At 47.2% G+C, this 13,056-nt stretch overlaps 2 protein-coding genes and 1 long non-coding RNA gene across 3 annotated transcripts; 2 read left to right on the top strand and 1 right to left on the bottom strand.

Moving 5' to 3' along the window:
• The first annotated feature begins 459 nt into the window (after positions 1-459).
• On the top strand, positions 460-4,693 carry LOC101773433 (ATP-dependent Clp protease proteolytic subunit 6, chloroplastic). The gene is made up of 9 exons (XM_004957495.2): positions 460-620; positions 718-752; positions 1,720-1,789; positions 1,943-2,147; positions 2,337-2,402; positions 3,547-3,687; positions 3,861-3,914; positions 4,049-4,141; positions 4,267-4,693. The coding sequence occupies exons 1-9, from the start codon at positions 550-552 to the stop codon at positions 4,312-4,314; spliced, it is 783 nt and encodes a 260-aa protein (XP_004957552.1). The 5' UTR covers positions 460-549; the 3' UTR covers positions 4,315-4,693.
• A 2,375-nt stretch (positions 4,694-7,068) lies between these two features.
• Positions 7,069-9,296, bottom strand: LOC101772772 (probable cytokinin riboside 5'-monophosphate phosphoribohydrolase LOGL9). Its single transcript, XM_004957494.4, has 4 exons — positions 8,676-9,296; positions 8,510-8,540; positions 8,085-8,399; positions 7,069-7,564 (listed from the first exon to the last, which is right to left on the bottom strand). The coding sequence occupies exons 1-4, from the start codon at positions 9,284-9,286 to the stop codon at positions 7,460-7,462; spliced, it is 1,062 nt and encodes a 353-aa protein (XP_004957551.2). The 5' UTR covers positions 9,287-9,296; the 3' UTR covers positions 7,069-7,459.
• A 783-nt stretch (positions 9,297-10,079) lies between these two features.
• On the top strand, positions 10,080-12,630 carry LOC111256230. Its single transcript, XR_002676244.1, has 2 exons — positions 10,080-10,426; positions 12,135-12,630. It is a non-coding gene; the product is annotated as an uncharacterized LOC111256230 (long non-coding RNA).
• Positions 12,631-13,056: the final 426 nt, after the last annotated feature.

Below are 13,056 nucleotides of genomic sequence, written 5' to 3'. Positions count from 1 at the left end.
GCGAACCGAGGTCGAACAGGAGGAGGGAGAGGAGAAGGCGCACCGGGGAGGAGGGGAGGTCACCGTAACCTCCCGCGCCTTTAGCCCCGGTACGGCGCCATCTCCCGCGCTCCGCCCAAATCTTCCCACCAGCATCGCTTCATCCCGGCTCGCGAGCGAAGGAGCCCTCTGGGCGGACGGGGCAATGCGGGATGGAGTTGGGGAAAGGAACGGGGGTGCGCCGTTTCGGTTCCGGGAGAGCAACCGAACACGCGAGAGTGCACGGGACGCTTCGGGGTCATGCAGCGGACTGTGGGAGGCGGGCAACCAATCACGCCCATAGTGCACCTTCCGCCGTTTCAAATGACGGTATGGATATAGATTTGAATTTTTTTATTAGGATATATATTTTTGTAAAATACTAAAATAAAAAATTATAAAAATAATAAAAATTCCTGGGCAAGTCCACCGGAAAGAGATTGCAGCCCACTCAGCGAGCGGGGAAGCCCGCCCGAGTCCAACCTCATCCCCCTCACACTCCCCTCTCCCTCTCCCCCACCCTCGCCTCCAATGGCGCCCATGGCCACCATCTCCGCGCCGCTCGCCGCCCGCTCCGCTCCCTTCGGGCTCCTCTCGCACCGGTGAGGACAATCTCTTCAAGCCCCAGCTCTCTCCTCTTCTTAGCTCCTCCCGAGGCCCAATCCCACCCCTTATCTCTTCTCCTGGTTGTTTGTGTAGGCAGAATGGAGCCAGAGCACGCCTTGCTCTCCGAGGTGAGGTTTCCTGCACTGTATTAACATAGCAGCTATAGGATTTTTTTTTTGCCTTTTCCGTTCTTACGGACCGGATAGATCCGCCCAGGGAAGGGTGGGTTCTGGGTTGTGCAGGCGGAACTGCTTGGAGCGTTTGGTGTAATCCACTAGCAACTCGTAGATTAGGGCTTCTCGTGATTCTGGCGGCGGAAACAGTGGGTTTGCGCGGGGGCTGATGCTACTCGAGGTCTCGAGGATATGTTCACTTGTTTCCTCAGGACAACAATTGTTTTCTACTTCTGACGTGCCACGACACATTCCATGAATTGGTTCTCCAATCTGTGGAATCCTGTGTCAAGCTGCTTATTAGCTCTGTGTCTATCCTTTGATGGGGGTCGCCATTGGCCCGTTGAGTGGAGGCTGGGATTGTATGAGTAGATTGTGCGCTATCCGTTACTGGCTTAATCTCTTAGTTGAACTGACAGGTTATAAAACTTAACTAGAAACGCCGCGCCCTTTAGTTGTTTTCTCATCCCTAGCTACCACAATTTCAAGAAACACCAATTGTGGCCCATATAAATTTAAGCCCATGTCATTGCACAGTGGCGCCCATACATCAAAAGTGATGAATGTTTGTTCAGTTTTATATGATCATGATTCTTGAAGCTGTCTTCCAGCATTTATTGCAGTTTACACTGCTCATTTGTACAAAATAGGAACATGGAGACTTCCATTGAAGTTGGTATGATCTTGAATTGTGTTAGGCATAACCATTCTATGTTCTTGCCTGAAGACACAAACTCCAGCTTTTCAGCATGACAATAAACAAAGATAATGATAATTTTGCACTGGTCATTCTTCCAAGTTCCAACCATTTTTCTATTTACTCCTTTTCATAGTGTTATGTTTCTGTTTACTTAGCATGCTTTTTCATTACCATTCTGTTGTGATTTGTTGAATTCCTATCTTACTCAAGTTATACACATAGGACTGCAATTTGCATCACGTGGTGTTGCTTCACAGCAGGACAAGAGGAAACGTTGCCATTCTTCTCTCAGGTACATATTTGCAACTAGCATATTGTATTGTGCTGCTACGAACTTGTATGTTTTTTTATTGAGGCTGTGTATTAGAAGTTTGGTTTCTTTCACCTTGATAATATTATATATACACCGGGATGTCTTTGTAACATTGTGAATAATTTTGGATAGGCTAAACACAATTGTGGCATCTGAGAATGAAAATCCACCTTTAATGCCGGCAATCATGACTCCTGCTGGCCCTCTTGATCTCGCTACTGTACTACTGGGAAATCGTGTAATATTCATTGGCCAATATATTAACTCCCAGGTGGCACAACGTGTGATATCACAGCTTGTCACACTTGCTGCTGTTGATGAAGAGGCTGATATTCTGGTTAGTATGCATTCTTATGTTACTGGAGTTCCTAGTGTTGTACAGTAGCAGACCCTCAATTATTCATTATTGTTCTGTATTATACTATCACCCTCGATTATTTCATTATTGTTCTGTATGATCACCCTCGATTATTCATTATTGTTCTACCACCTTTTGTATAATGCAAATTGTGTTCCTGTTTATTAGATCTATCTGAACTGCCCTGGTGGAAGTCTCTACTCCATCTTAGCTATTTACGACTGCATGTCCTGGGTGAGTCATCTATTTTCTGTATCTTTCCTGACCTAATGCTGGGGCTCTTCTTATATTATAAGTCATACATTTAGAGCATCAAAAATTACAATTCTAGCATCAAAATGTATTACAGATACAATAAAAAAGCATTTTACTGCTGTTTCACGAATTCTCCTGGCTAGCATCAGAATGTATGACAGATACAATAGAAAAGCATTTTTTACTGTTTCACGAATTCTCCTGGCTAGCATCAGTATGTATTACAGATACAATAGAAAAGTATTTTACTTCTGTTTCACGAATTCTCCTTGGCTTGCTTGTAAATACAGCGTAATGTGCTGAAGACTCTAGTCTTATATCAGTAGCAGTACATAATATGTTTACAAAATTTGTCCTCCTGCCATAGTGTGCTAGCAGGGGCACGTGGGGCTTTGTAACACTTTCTTTCCTTTCTTTTCTGTGTTCTATATTAATCATCTGTTTTTGGGGCATGCACTGAAATTTTTTATGTTCATTTATGTTATTTCAGCTTTTTAGTAGTGTCCTTGCATATTGTAAAACAATAAGCTGTGCTAAGTCTGAGTCTCATGTAACTGGCTTATGTGCCCATGTGATGTAAGCAGCACACTTTTATTGTCTTAGGACTTGAAAGAATACATTGTTTCCAGTTCATATATTTGTCCATCAACCGGCCCGAGCTTTAAGTGCTGATATGCACATCTTTTTTTATGTCTTTGACGCGTATTTGGTTCTCTTGTTTCTTAAGGTTCACCTTTTTAATTGTTTCCCCTAGTGATTTATTTTTTATTGTCTTAGGGTTTGCGAGAAATAATTGTTCCCACTTCCTTAAATTATGCAGCAAGTGGTCCAAACTCTAAGTGCTGATATGTGCATCTTGTTTTGATGTGTCAGTCACACTCACATATATTTGATTCTCTTGTATCTTTAAATTTCACTGTTTGAATTGTTTCTAGTGAACTGTGAACTCTAGTGATTTATTTATATTAGGTTGATCCTTTAGTTTCTTCTTTTGCCAATTTTTTAAATTGGCCACATACAAAGACTTGCATCTGCAATGATTTTTTTACTGATCTGTATATCTCTGATGCCCTGTGCTGCTGCATGAAACATGATTTGTGACTTTTTTGTTTATCGCAATCAGATAAAACCCAAAGTCGGGACAGTGGCTTTTGGTGTTGTTGCTAGTCAAGCAGCAATCATTCTTGCTGGTGGTGAGAAGGGAATGCGCTATGCAATGCCAAATACTAGAGTAATGATTCATCAACCTCAAGGTGGATCGGAGGTATGACTATTGGCTTTCTTATTTTCAAGTAGTCAGATGATTTTCTAATATTGTTTGGCTGAGTTTGGTGATTACCATTTTTTGGTTGGCACAACCTCTAGTTGCATTGCCTTTGTGGTTTGTGTAAGTGTACTTGAATTTTATTTTGATACAAGGAATTGAATTACGTGCAGGGTAATGTGGAGGAGGTGAGGCGACAGGTTGGGGAAACCATTTATGCTCGTGATGTAAGTATTTGCAATTATGAATGAGTGATATATTTTCATCATTTCATTTTCCCATCAGATGGTAGATTATGCCAAGAACCAAACTAACTTGATGCCAGTTTTGGTTTTGAAGTTCTCGTATGTTTTGCATGCAGAAAGTTGATAAAATGTTTGCTGCCTTCACGGGGCAACCATTGGACATGGTACAACAGTGGACAGAGAGGGATCGCTTCATGTCTTCTTCAGAGGTATCTTTCCTTGCTTATATTGTTGGGCAGAAGAGAGAAAAGTAGCAAATTATTTTTTTCCCAACTATACCTTTTTGTTGAGAACTACTACTTGTTTCAAATAACTTACTTTTAACCATTTCTAGGCCATGGATTTCGGACTAGTTGATGCCTTACTGGAAACAAGATACTAGCGAAGGTACACAGACCCACATTCTGTGAGCAGAGACTTGGAGATACTGCGGAATTGAAGCTGGAGTTAGATGTTTGCTGCCCATCTTGTCTAATGACTCAGATTCGCCGTCCACTCTGTTGATTGGGGCTTTGCCTGTTCTGTATAATGTTTTGCGTAGGCCTAGATGAGAAAACTGGTATTTTGATATAGCCAAGCTTGTAGGCGCATCCATCATGTACACACCACACGGCGAGGCTGAGGTCCGCTGCATGTGATGTGTAGCCGCGCCTATAGGCGCATCGCATCTACTGATCTCCATATGATGTGGCAGCTTTGGATATTCGAATATGATAGAATGGATTGGGAATCAACCCTAATGCAAGTGATATTCGAGTATATTGCACGCGGTGTGAATATTCCTTTTTTTTCAATAGCAGTTTCATTAATGCGCGTTGCAGCTACTCCAATCACAAATGAGTGATATTTTGGACATTGATGTGGTCTATAAGACACAACATCAATTAATACTTTTTTTTATAAAATACGTATCAATATTTTGTCGTCGTTGAGTTTCGTTTGATCACTCCTCTCATTCAAAAACTTATGTAAATATTATTTATTGTATTTGTAACTTACTATACCACTGTAGATATTTTAAGCATGACTTATCTTTTCTTATATTTATATAAATTTCTAAATAAGACATAGGATCAAATGTTGCAAGAGAAAAAATCAACAGCGATATATTTCGATACGGATGGAGCATTTATAAAACACAGCAACAATATATATCTTTTATGGAACTATATTTTGAGACCAATGCACTCATATTATATTCTTTAAACATCGAAACTTAGCATACGAAAAGTAACAAAATATTGACCAGTTGAGTTAACAGATCTCACTTATTTATGACCGGAACCCATTAGGCCGAAGTAGTCTAAGTCCATATGACCATTGCCATTCATTTGAGCATCTCAGCATTGTTAGGGGATGTTTGATCCCCGGACTAAACTTTAGTCCCTGTCACATCAAATGTTTAGATACTAATTAGAAGTATTAAACATAGACTATTGACGAAACTCATTGTACAGATGGAGGCTAAACGGTGAGACGAATATATTAAGCCTAATTAGTTCATGATTTGACAATGTGCTGCTACAGTAACCATTTGCTAATGATAGATTAATTAGGTTTAATAAATTCATCTCGCCGTTTAGCTTCCATCTGTGTAATTAGTTTTATAATTAACTCATATTTAGTCCTCCTTTAAAATAAATATTTGATGCGACACAGACTACACTTTAGATTCAAACACCCCCGAGGTAACATATGTAGTCCACTCTGCGGTGCAGCCGTCCACTCTCACGTACGTTACGTGGAAAGCGGCACGCGAGGATGCAGCAGGTGCAGCCGTGCGAGCGTACGTGCAGGAGCGCGCGCGGAGTGGCCATGGCGGACAAGCTTTAGGTGCAGGAGGTGCAGGTAGGAGTAGCAGATAGATCAAGTCGTGTTCTACGTGCCTGGAGTAGGTGCCCATGGCGGCCACGTTTACTTTTTGCGCGCAGTACGTGCCCTGTACACGTACTCCGTATCCCTCTCCAACACGTACTAGCCGAACAATTGGGCGTGGTTCCAGAGGCGTCGTGCACTCGTGCGTACGGGAGGCCGGGTCCCTGCGCATACGTAGTTTAACACGTGTTGCATTGACATATTCCCTCTGTAGGATAGGAGCACAGGTACATCCGTACGTGCGTGGAGTGGATACATAGCTTCGTGGAGTGGATACATAGCTGCGTAGCGAGTAAGTGACCACAGTTTTATTGCACAGTTATTAAAATTGGAAATTAGATAACTAAGCTAACTAAGTATTATGGGGATAAAACTCCTCTCTAATATGATGAAGCTCCCCCTTTCCTCTCATCTTAATGATTTTACCAAGTCAGCAAAATTGCTGATGTGGCATATAATTTAATACCTTTGAAACTTTCTATCTCTATAAAACTCCCACTGAGACTGGCCTAAGAGTACTTTGCCGTGCCGGTATTATACCTTTATTTATTCAGACTTACTAGTTCTAAAATGCTTGATTGTTACCTACTCCTTCCGTTTCAAAATGCGGATAGTTTTGATTATCTACATAGATTTTGCTATGTATTTAGACATAACTCTATATTTAGGTACATAGCAAAATTCATATATCTAGAAAAGCCAAAATACCCTACATTTTCGAACGAAGGGAGGACCTTTCAATCACCCAAATGTATAATAGAAATTGAATTGGAGATTGAAATTTGAATTTGTGATGGGTGGGTGTGGGGTGGGGGTGGGGGGGAGGTGAGAGTAACATGTGGCTTTCGGGAGGGAGCTCCGGGAGGCTCTCCTGCTAGCGATGGAGGAGGGAGAGACGGCGGCGGAGCGGAGGTGGTATGGGTGTTGTTGGAGCCGGACGGTGGGAGACCCTCGATAGGTGATGGAGGTAGTAAGGGCGTCCGACTCAAATGGTTTAGTGTCAGGTAGAGCCGTGGAGGAGGACGGTGGCAGGGGCCGCCCGAGCAGGATGGGTGGTGGTGGCAACGGAGGCATAGCGTCGAGAGGTCGCATGAGGAAGAAGAAGCGGAGCCGTTCGCTAGGGAGGAAGTTCAGTGGGGAAGAAGAGATAGAAAAAATGGGGATGTACAAAAATATTTTTCAATCGACTGAGATGGATACACAGGTTAATTTCTCGTTTACTGGTTGTAAATGGACGCCACGTACGCGTGGCCAGGAAATGGGAAAAAAAAAGGTAAACGCCATGAGCATGGGCCGGCGATGGAGATAAGTTAGTACTTCTCCGATGTGAATTACATTACGAGTTTTTTACTTTTACACCGGCCGCTACTAGTAACAACTCAACTCTTGGGTACATCATGGATGACTACCTAGCTATACTAGGGACACGTTACAGTGCATGGTGCACGCCGCAGGACAATTCAAAGCTAGATAGGAGCAAAACGCGCGCGCGCGCCCAAAAAACAAAATCCTCCGGTGCATGCGTTTTGCTCGTCCGTCCGTGCCCCCACTTTCTCGTGGTCAAATATAATTAATGAACTCGTTGCCTACTACTTGCAGCTAGGAATAGGATGATGGGAGCCGATGCCGCGCGCGGCCGCCGGGCAGGCGATCTAGCGGGCGATCTCGGCCTGGAGCGTGGCGTTGTAGCCGACCTGCTCGATCTCCCACTGCAGCTTGGGCGTCGCCGGGTCCTCCTCCGCCACCGCCTCGTACTCCTGCATATATCCACGCAGATTAGATTGTTCATTCCTTCGTCGTCAGCATGATTGGTTCACTGCATGATCTTGCTGTGCTTATTAAAGACCTCCCACAAGTAGTATATAATATTATCAACCCAAATTATTGCTCCTACTAAGGTGCATGCCAATTGAAAATTGTATATGCATGCATGGTGACCACTGACCACACTAACTAATTGAAATGTGAACCCTAGGGCTGTTTCAAATCAACTGTAGAGAATCCGGGACGCTTTGCGGGCGTGGAAGTAAAGGACTACTCGATGCCGTTGCGGGCAGGGAAGGAAAGGGCCAAACCGCCAAAGGGGGAGTGGAAAGAGCAGCAGGGCAGGCGAGCGTGAGTGTGACACTGCCCTCTCCGACTGCCTAGACCACCGGACAAAAAGAGGGGTCCCGGCGGGCCACGGCCACGCACGGGTGCGAGCTGAGCGTGCGTGTACGCGCCAAGGCCTGACCAAGTCACCCACCACACCCCAAGAGGCAATAATCGGAGGAGTACCTCGAGCTTGTGGACGAGGGCCCTGGCGTCGGGGGCGCTGACGAAGATGTGGCGCTGGGCGGGCTTGATGAAGCCGTCGTCCACCGCCTTGTCGATGAAGGCCAGCAGGAAGTCGTAGTACCCGTCCACGTTCAGGAGCCCCACCGGCTTGCTGTGGATGCCCAGCTGGGCCCACGCGATCACCTCCAGGAGCTCTTCCAGCGTCCCGTACCCGCCTGGGAGCGCGATGAAGGCGTCGGAGTTGCGCGCCATCTCCGCCTTGCGCTGGTGCATGCCCGACACGGCACGCACCTCGCCCACCGTCTCCCCGGTGATCTGCAAACGAGGTGACCAAGGAGATCAATCATCGTGGAGTGTGTGGCTGATGAAAGGAGCAGAGTGCGTGGGCAATTCAGCAATTGGGCGTCGGCCTCTCTTCTTCTTACCTCCTTGCCCATCAGTGTCGTCGGTATGACGCTGCAGCAGGGGGAAAAAATCAACAGAGCAGAGTTAGCTGAGCTGGAGGAGAAGAGAATTGGAGGCGCAGGCAGCAGCGGCGGCGGGAGATCATAGGGACGAAGAGAGGCGATCAACTGAGAGAGACTGACTGACCCAATGACATGGCCGCCGCCCTTGTGCACGGCCTCGGAGACCTCCCCCATGAGCCCGACGCTGCCGCCCCCGTACACCAGGTCCACCTTCCTCGCCACCAGCTCCCTGCCGAGCTCCACGGCCGCGTCCCGGTAGCTGCTCCGCTTGCCGGAGCTGCTCCCGCAGAACACGCACACCCGCCTGAACCTGCTGCTCGACCCCTTGTCCCCACCCCCTCCGCTCTCCACCGCCCCTTCCATCCTCCCTCTCTCTCTCTCTCTCTCTCTCTCTCTCTCTCTCTCTCTCTCTCTCTCTCTCTCTCTCTCTCTCTCTCTCTCTCTCTCTCTCTCTCTCTCTCTCTGCGACCGAGTTCTCGCTCCGATGGAGGGAAAAGCAAGTTGGTGTGCGTGGCGCGGTGGTGGTGGGGCTGTGGCCGGGGCGCGGGGTATAAAAGAGCGCGCTTTTGGGCCGGGGCCCCGCGGGAACAGGAGTTGTTGATGAATCCACGGGGGGGTTTCAGAGTTCAGACAGAGAGGGATGAGAATTGATTCCCGCTGCGCTCCGGGCACCGGTACTACACGGCAGCAGCTACCATTGATTAGCGGCCATGTGTGTGCCGGGAGTAACCCCATCTCCTCCGGTCCCGGCCAAGTGGCGGGCGCTCGCCAGTGTGGTGCCGCGGCTCCGCGCTAGCGGCCTCCCTCGGGCTCTGCAAGTCTGCATACTGCAAGCGCTCTCCGGTCAAAAATGGATCAAGTTCCATGAGCCCCGTCTCTGTCTCTCTTCCTAGCCGTGCGTGCGTCGAGCGGGGGCTGCACGACGTCGCGATCGAGCCCGGGAGCTCCAGTCGGGCGAGGTTGCAGCGGGGATCGGTTGCTGTCCGTGGAAAAACACCGAAGCTTGGTGGCTCCTCTCGCTCTGAAAGGGACGGGGGACCCCAAAATTGGCCCGGTTTCCACACATGTTTCGGTCACGTTTGATTGATGTTTAGAAGAAGTTGGTGCTGGTACACAAGGGAAAGAATAGTAGTCTCACCAGACGATTTATTATAGCAGTTTTCAGGATCGGAGCAAGTAGAATTCAGAGCCTTATCTGATACCGGTAACGAGGGGCAGTTTGGTAGGACTCCGGCTCCTCCTAAAACGACTTTAGCTCTGACTCCTCTGGTGAAGCGACTTCTTAAGTAGAGCTGAAGCTATTTTAAAAACCGTTTGGCAAAACGGCTTTTTTTTCATGAATGCATTAAAGATGTCAATTGTCCAATATCCTCCTAACTATCTGACTTTGTTGTACAAATTAATTTCGTATTTTCATTTAGATATAACATGATTTCATATGAAATAAAAAACAAATAATAATTATAATTATAGATTAAACAAATAATTTCTCTTTCTTTTTTTATCTCTCTTCTTTTTCCCCCTCCCTTCTATTCTCTTATCCCCGTTCCTCCAACTGTTCTTGACCTGACATCCTTATCCTTTCTCCATCTCAGTGATGCTCTGCCTCCCGCCGCCTACTCCCTTCGTTCCTTGCCGTGCACTACTGCTAGCCTGCTGCTCTTCGTCGCCGCTGCGAGGCACTCATTTTGCTCCGCAGCTGCTGCCGACGCGCGCCGTGCTGCATCTTTGCCGGACCACGTGGAGCAGAAGTGGGGCCATCGACGGCACACCCCGCTGCTCCCGCGTGGTCGCGCTCTACCCTGATGTGCCGCTTCCCCGCCGTCGCGCTTTGAGCCCGGCATGCTGCTCCCCGATGCCGCGCGTGCTTTCTCGGTGAGTAGCGTTTTTGCCGTAGTGTCTGCAGATTTAGGGGTAATTGCATACTTTTGCATGCGGGGATGGAGGAGCCGCCACCGGAGCCATATTTTTTAGCTCCGTGGGCGTAGTACAAAAATGGCTCCAGCTCTAGGTGGGATTCGGCCTCGGAGCCGTTTTGCAAACGCTCATTTGGTAGGGCTCCCGGTGAAGCCGGCATTGGAGTCGTTTTGGAGCCCTACCAAAGGGGCCTGAGTATGTGGCCCAGCTGTACTACAAGTCCAAGCACTCCACAGGTTCAGAACCGGCAGCTGACTGAATCTGCCCAACGTACGTGTTTGCATCAAGGGGATTTAGTCCGGACTAAAATTCATGTCACATTGAATATTCGGAGATTAATTAGGAGAACTAAATATGAGCTAATTGTAAAACTAATTACACAGATGGAGGCTAATTCCCAAGACGAATCTATTAAACCTAATTAATCCATCATTAGCACATATTTACCGTAGCATCATATTGTCAAATCATGGACTAATTAGACTTAATAGATTCATCTCGCAAATTAACCTCCATCGATGCAGTTGGTTTTGTAATTATCTATGTTTAATATTTCTAATTAGTATCTAAACATTCGATGTGACATGAATTTTAGGAGCTCCTAAAGAAACAAACGGCACCCAAATTCTTCTTCTTTTCTTTTTTGCTTTGCGAGGTGATTCAGACAACCATATTTGCTGGCCTTGATACAGTACCGGTAAAGCACACATGTCAGTCAACTACACTACACGGTGTCGACATCCCAGAGAGCTCAACTAACCGTCTCACTCAGCTGACTGACTTCCAGGGCGGCAGTTGCAGCCGATCACTGCTACCCAAACTCGCACATCAGGCTAGGTGCAACCAAACACTTTTTTCGTTAACCTCTCCTGATCGGATCCTAGCCTGAAAGAAACACGGCAAGACATATATGATGGTAGAAAGCAACTCACACACAGCTGCCCATGGAAACTGCAATCGCTACGCTACGGATCTCCACCGGCCTCGCTCTTCCCCTGACCTCTCCCAGTCCTGGCAGCACTGCCGGAATTCAAGCAGCCTCACCGGAATTCAAGCAGCCTCACTTCTTCGTTCCCGGCGATCAGAGTACTATAGTACGCACACACCTTCGCTGCAGCCTGCAGACACACCGCTAGCCTGCTGGTACTGACCCCCAATGGATAGGAGAATCAATCAATTGCAGCTGCTAGCCTGCTACTCCTGCTCATCCGTCGCTCCATGCTGCTACTCCGCTTTGCTGACTGGCTGCTGGCGCTGTTAATTCACTGGCCGGTAACACGTACACCCTACAAAGGCAAAATCCCATATTGCGATACAGGTAGGACTATAGGACCGTGCGTACGAGTCAGTTGGAGTGCCGCAGCTAATGCACTGTCAGTCACTGCTGCATCTACTGGTAGTGGTAGAAGCTCCGAACTTTGGGGCATCTGCTGTCCTGAGGTCTTGTTTAGTTGCGCAACTTTGGGATGTCAAAATTACTGTAGCAACACTGTAGCGTTTCGTTTGCATTTGTGAATTATTGTCCAAATATTGACTAATTAGGCTCAAAAGATTCGTCTCGCAAAGTACAACAAAACTGTGCAATTAGTTTTTAATTTCGTCTACATTCAGTACTCCATACATGTACCGCAAGTTTGATGTGATGGGGAATCTTCTTTTTGCATAGTGCCAAAGTTGGAATTTTGGAGTGAACTAAACATGGGCTCAGCTGTGCAGCACAGTAGTAGCCGTGCTTTCGCCAACAGGGACCATGGAAAGAGTTCCAGCGAAGTGAGCAAGCGAAAGTTACAGCCTACAGCTGCTACACCTCGCTGCTAAGGTTACAGCGGTGTGTGCGCAGTTACTGGAGCTGATGAGTAGCTGGGTTCTCTACTCTCGTCTCTACTACTGCTAGTACACTTATGGAGACGGACTGAGACAAGGGAGGAGCAAAATCGCAAACTATTTGGTCGCCGAACCCATCTTCTTCTCCGATTCGAATTCCATCGATCATTTCTTTCTTTCTTCTGCTCATGAGATTTGCATGGCCTGAAGAGCCCCGCATGGTGATTGGCGAGTACCACTCGCTCCCAGCTGCCATTGGAAACTTTCTACCACCGCTGTAATAAGCTAGGTACCGTTGCCCAGTAAATTAAACGCACAGTGCATGGCGCCTTGATCGACACGTCCGATCCATTCAATTCAGCTGCAGGCATGTAGCCACCTGCCTGCACGTACTGCACACAGTTACAAACTCACAGTGAGCTAGCAGGCTAGCAGTCTCTGATCGAGGTGAGCTAGCTCCAGCGGGCATGCCGCATCGTCAGCTCATCACCGAGTGGCAGCTCGACGATCGATCGATCAGTCCATCCGGCCGATCCGACTCAGTTCAGCTTCACTTTGATGACTGGTACAGTGCAGTACGACCGCTATCCAGTAGCACGTTTGCGCTTGCAGTTCCCTGTGGTAACAATGCGAACTCCATGAATCGGATTCGTGGTGGCCTTCTTTACCTGTCAGATAAAAGGGCGCCGAATTAACTGATACTAAAGCCTCTCTGAGCCGGCCAGTTGCGTCCGTGCATAGCCGATGCAGCAGCTAGCATTTGC

Source organism: Setaria italica, chromosome II, assembly GCF_000263155.2.
Source record: "Setaria italica strain Yugu1 chromosome II, Setaria_italica_v2.0, whole genome shotgun sequence".
Taxonomy (NCBI): Eukaryota; Viridiplantae; Streptophyta; class Magnoliopsida; order Poales; family Poaceae; genus Setaria; species Setaria italica.
This window is presented reverse-complemented; position numbering and strand designations above follow the sequence as displayed.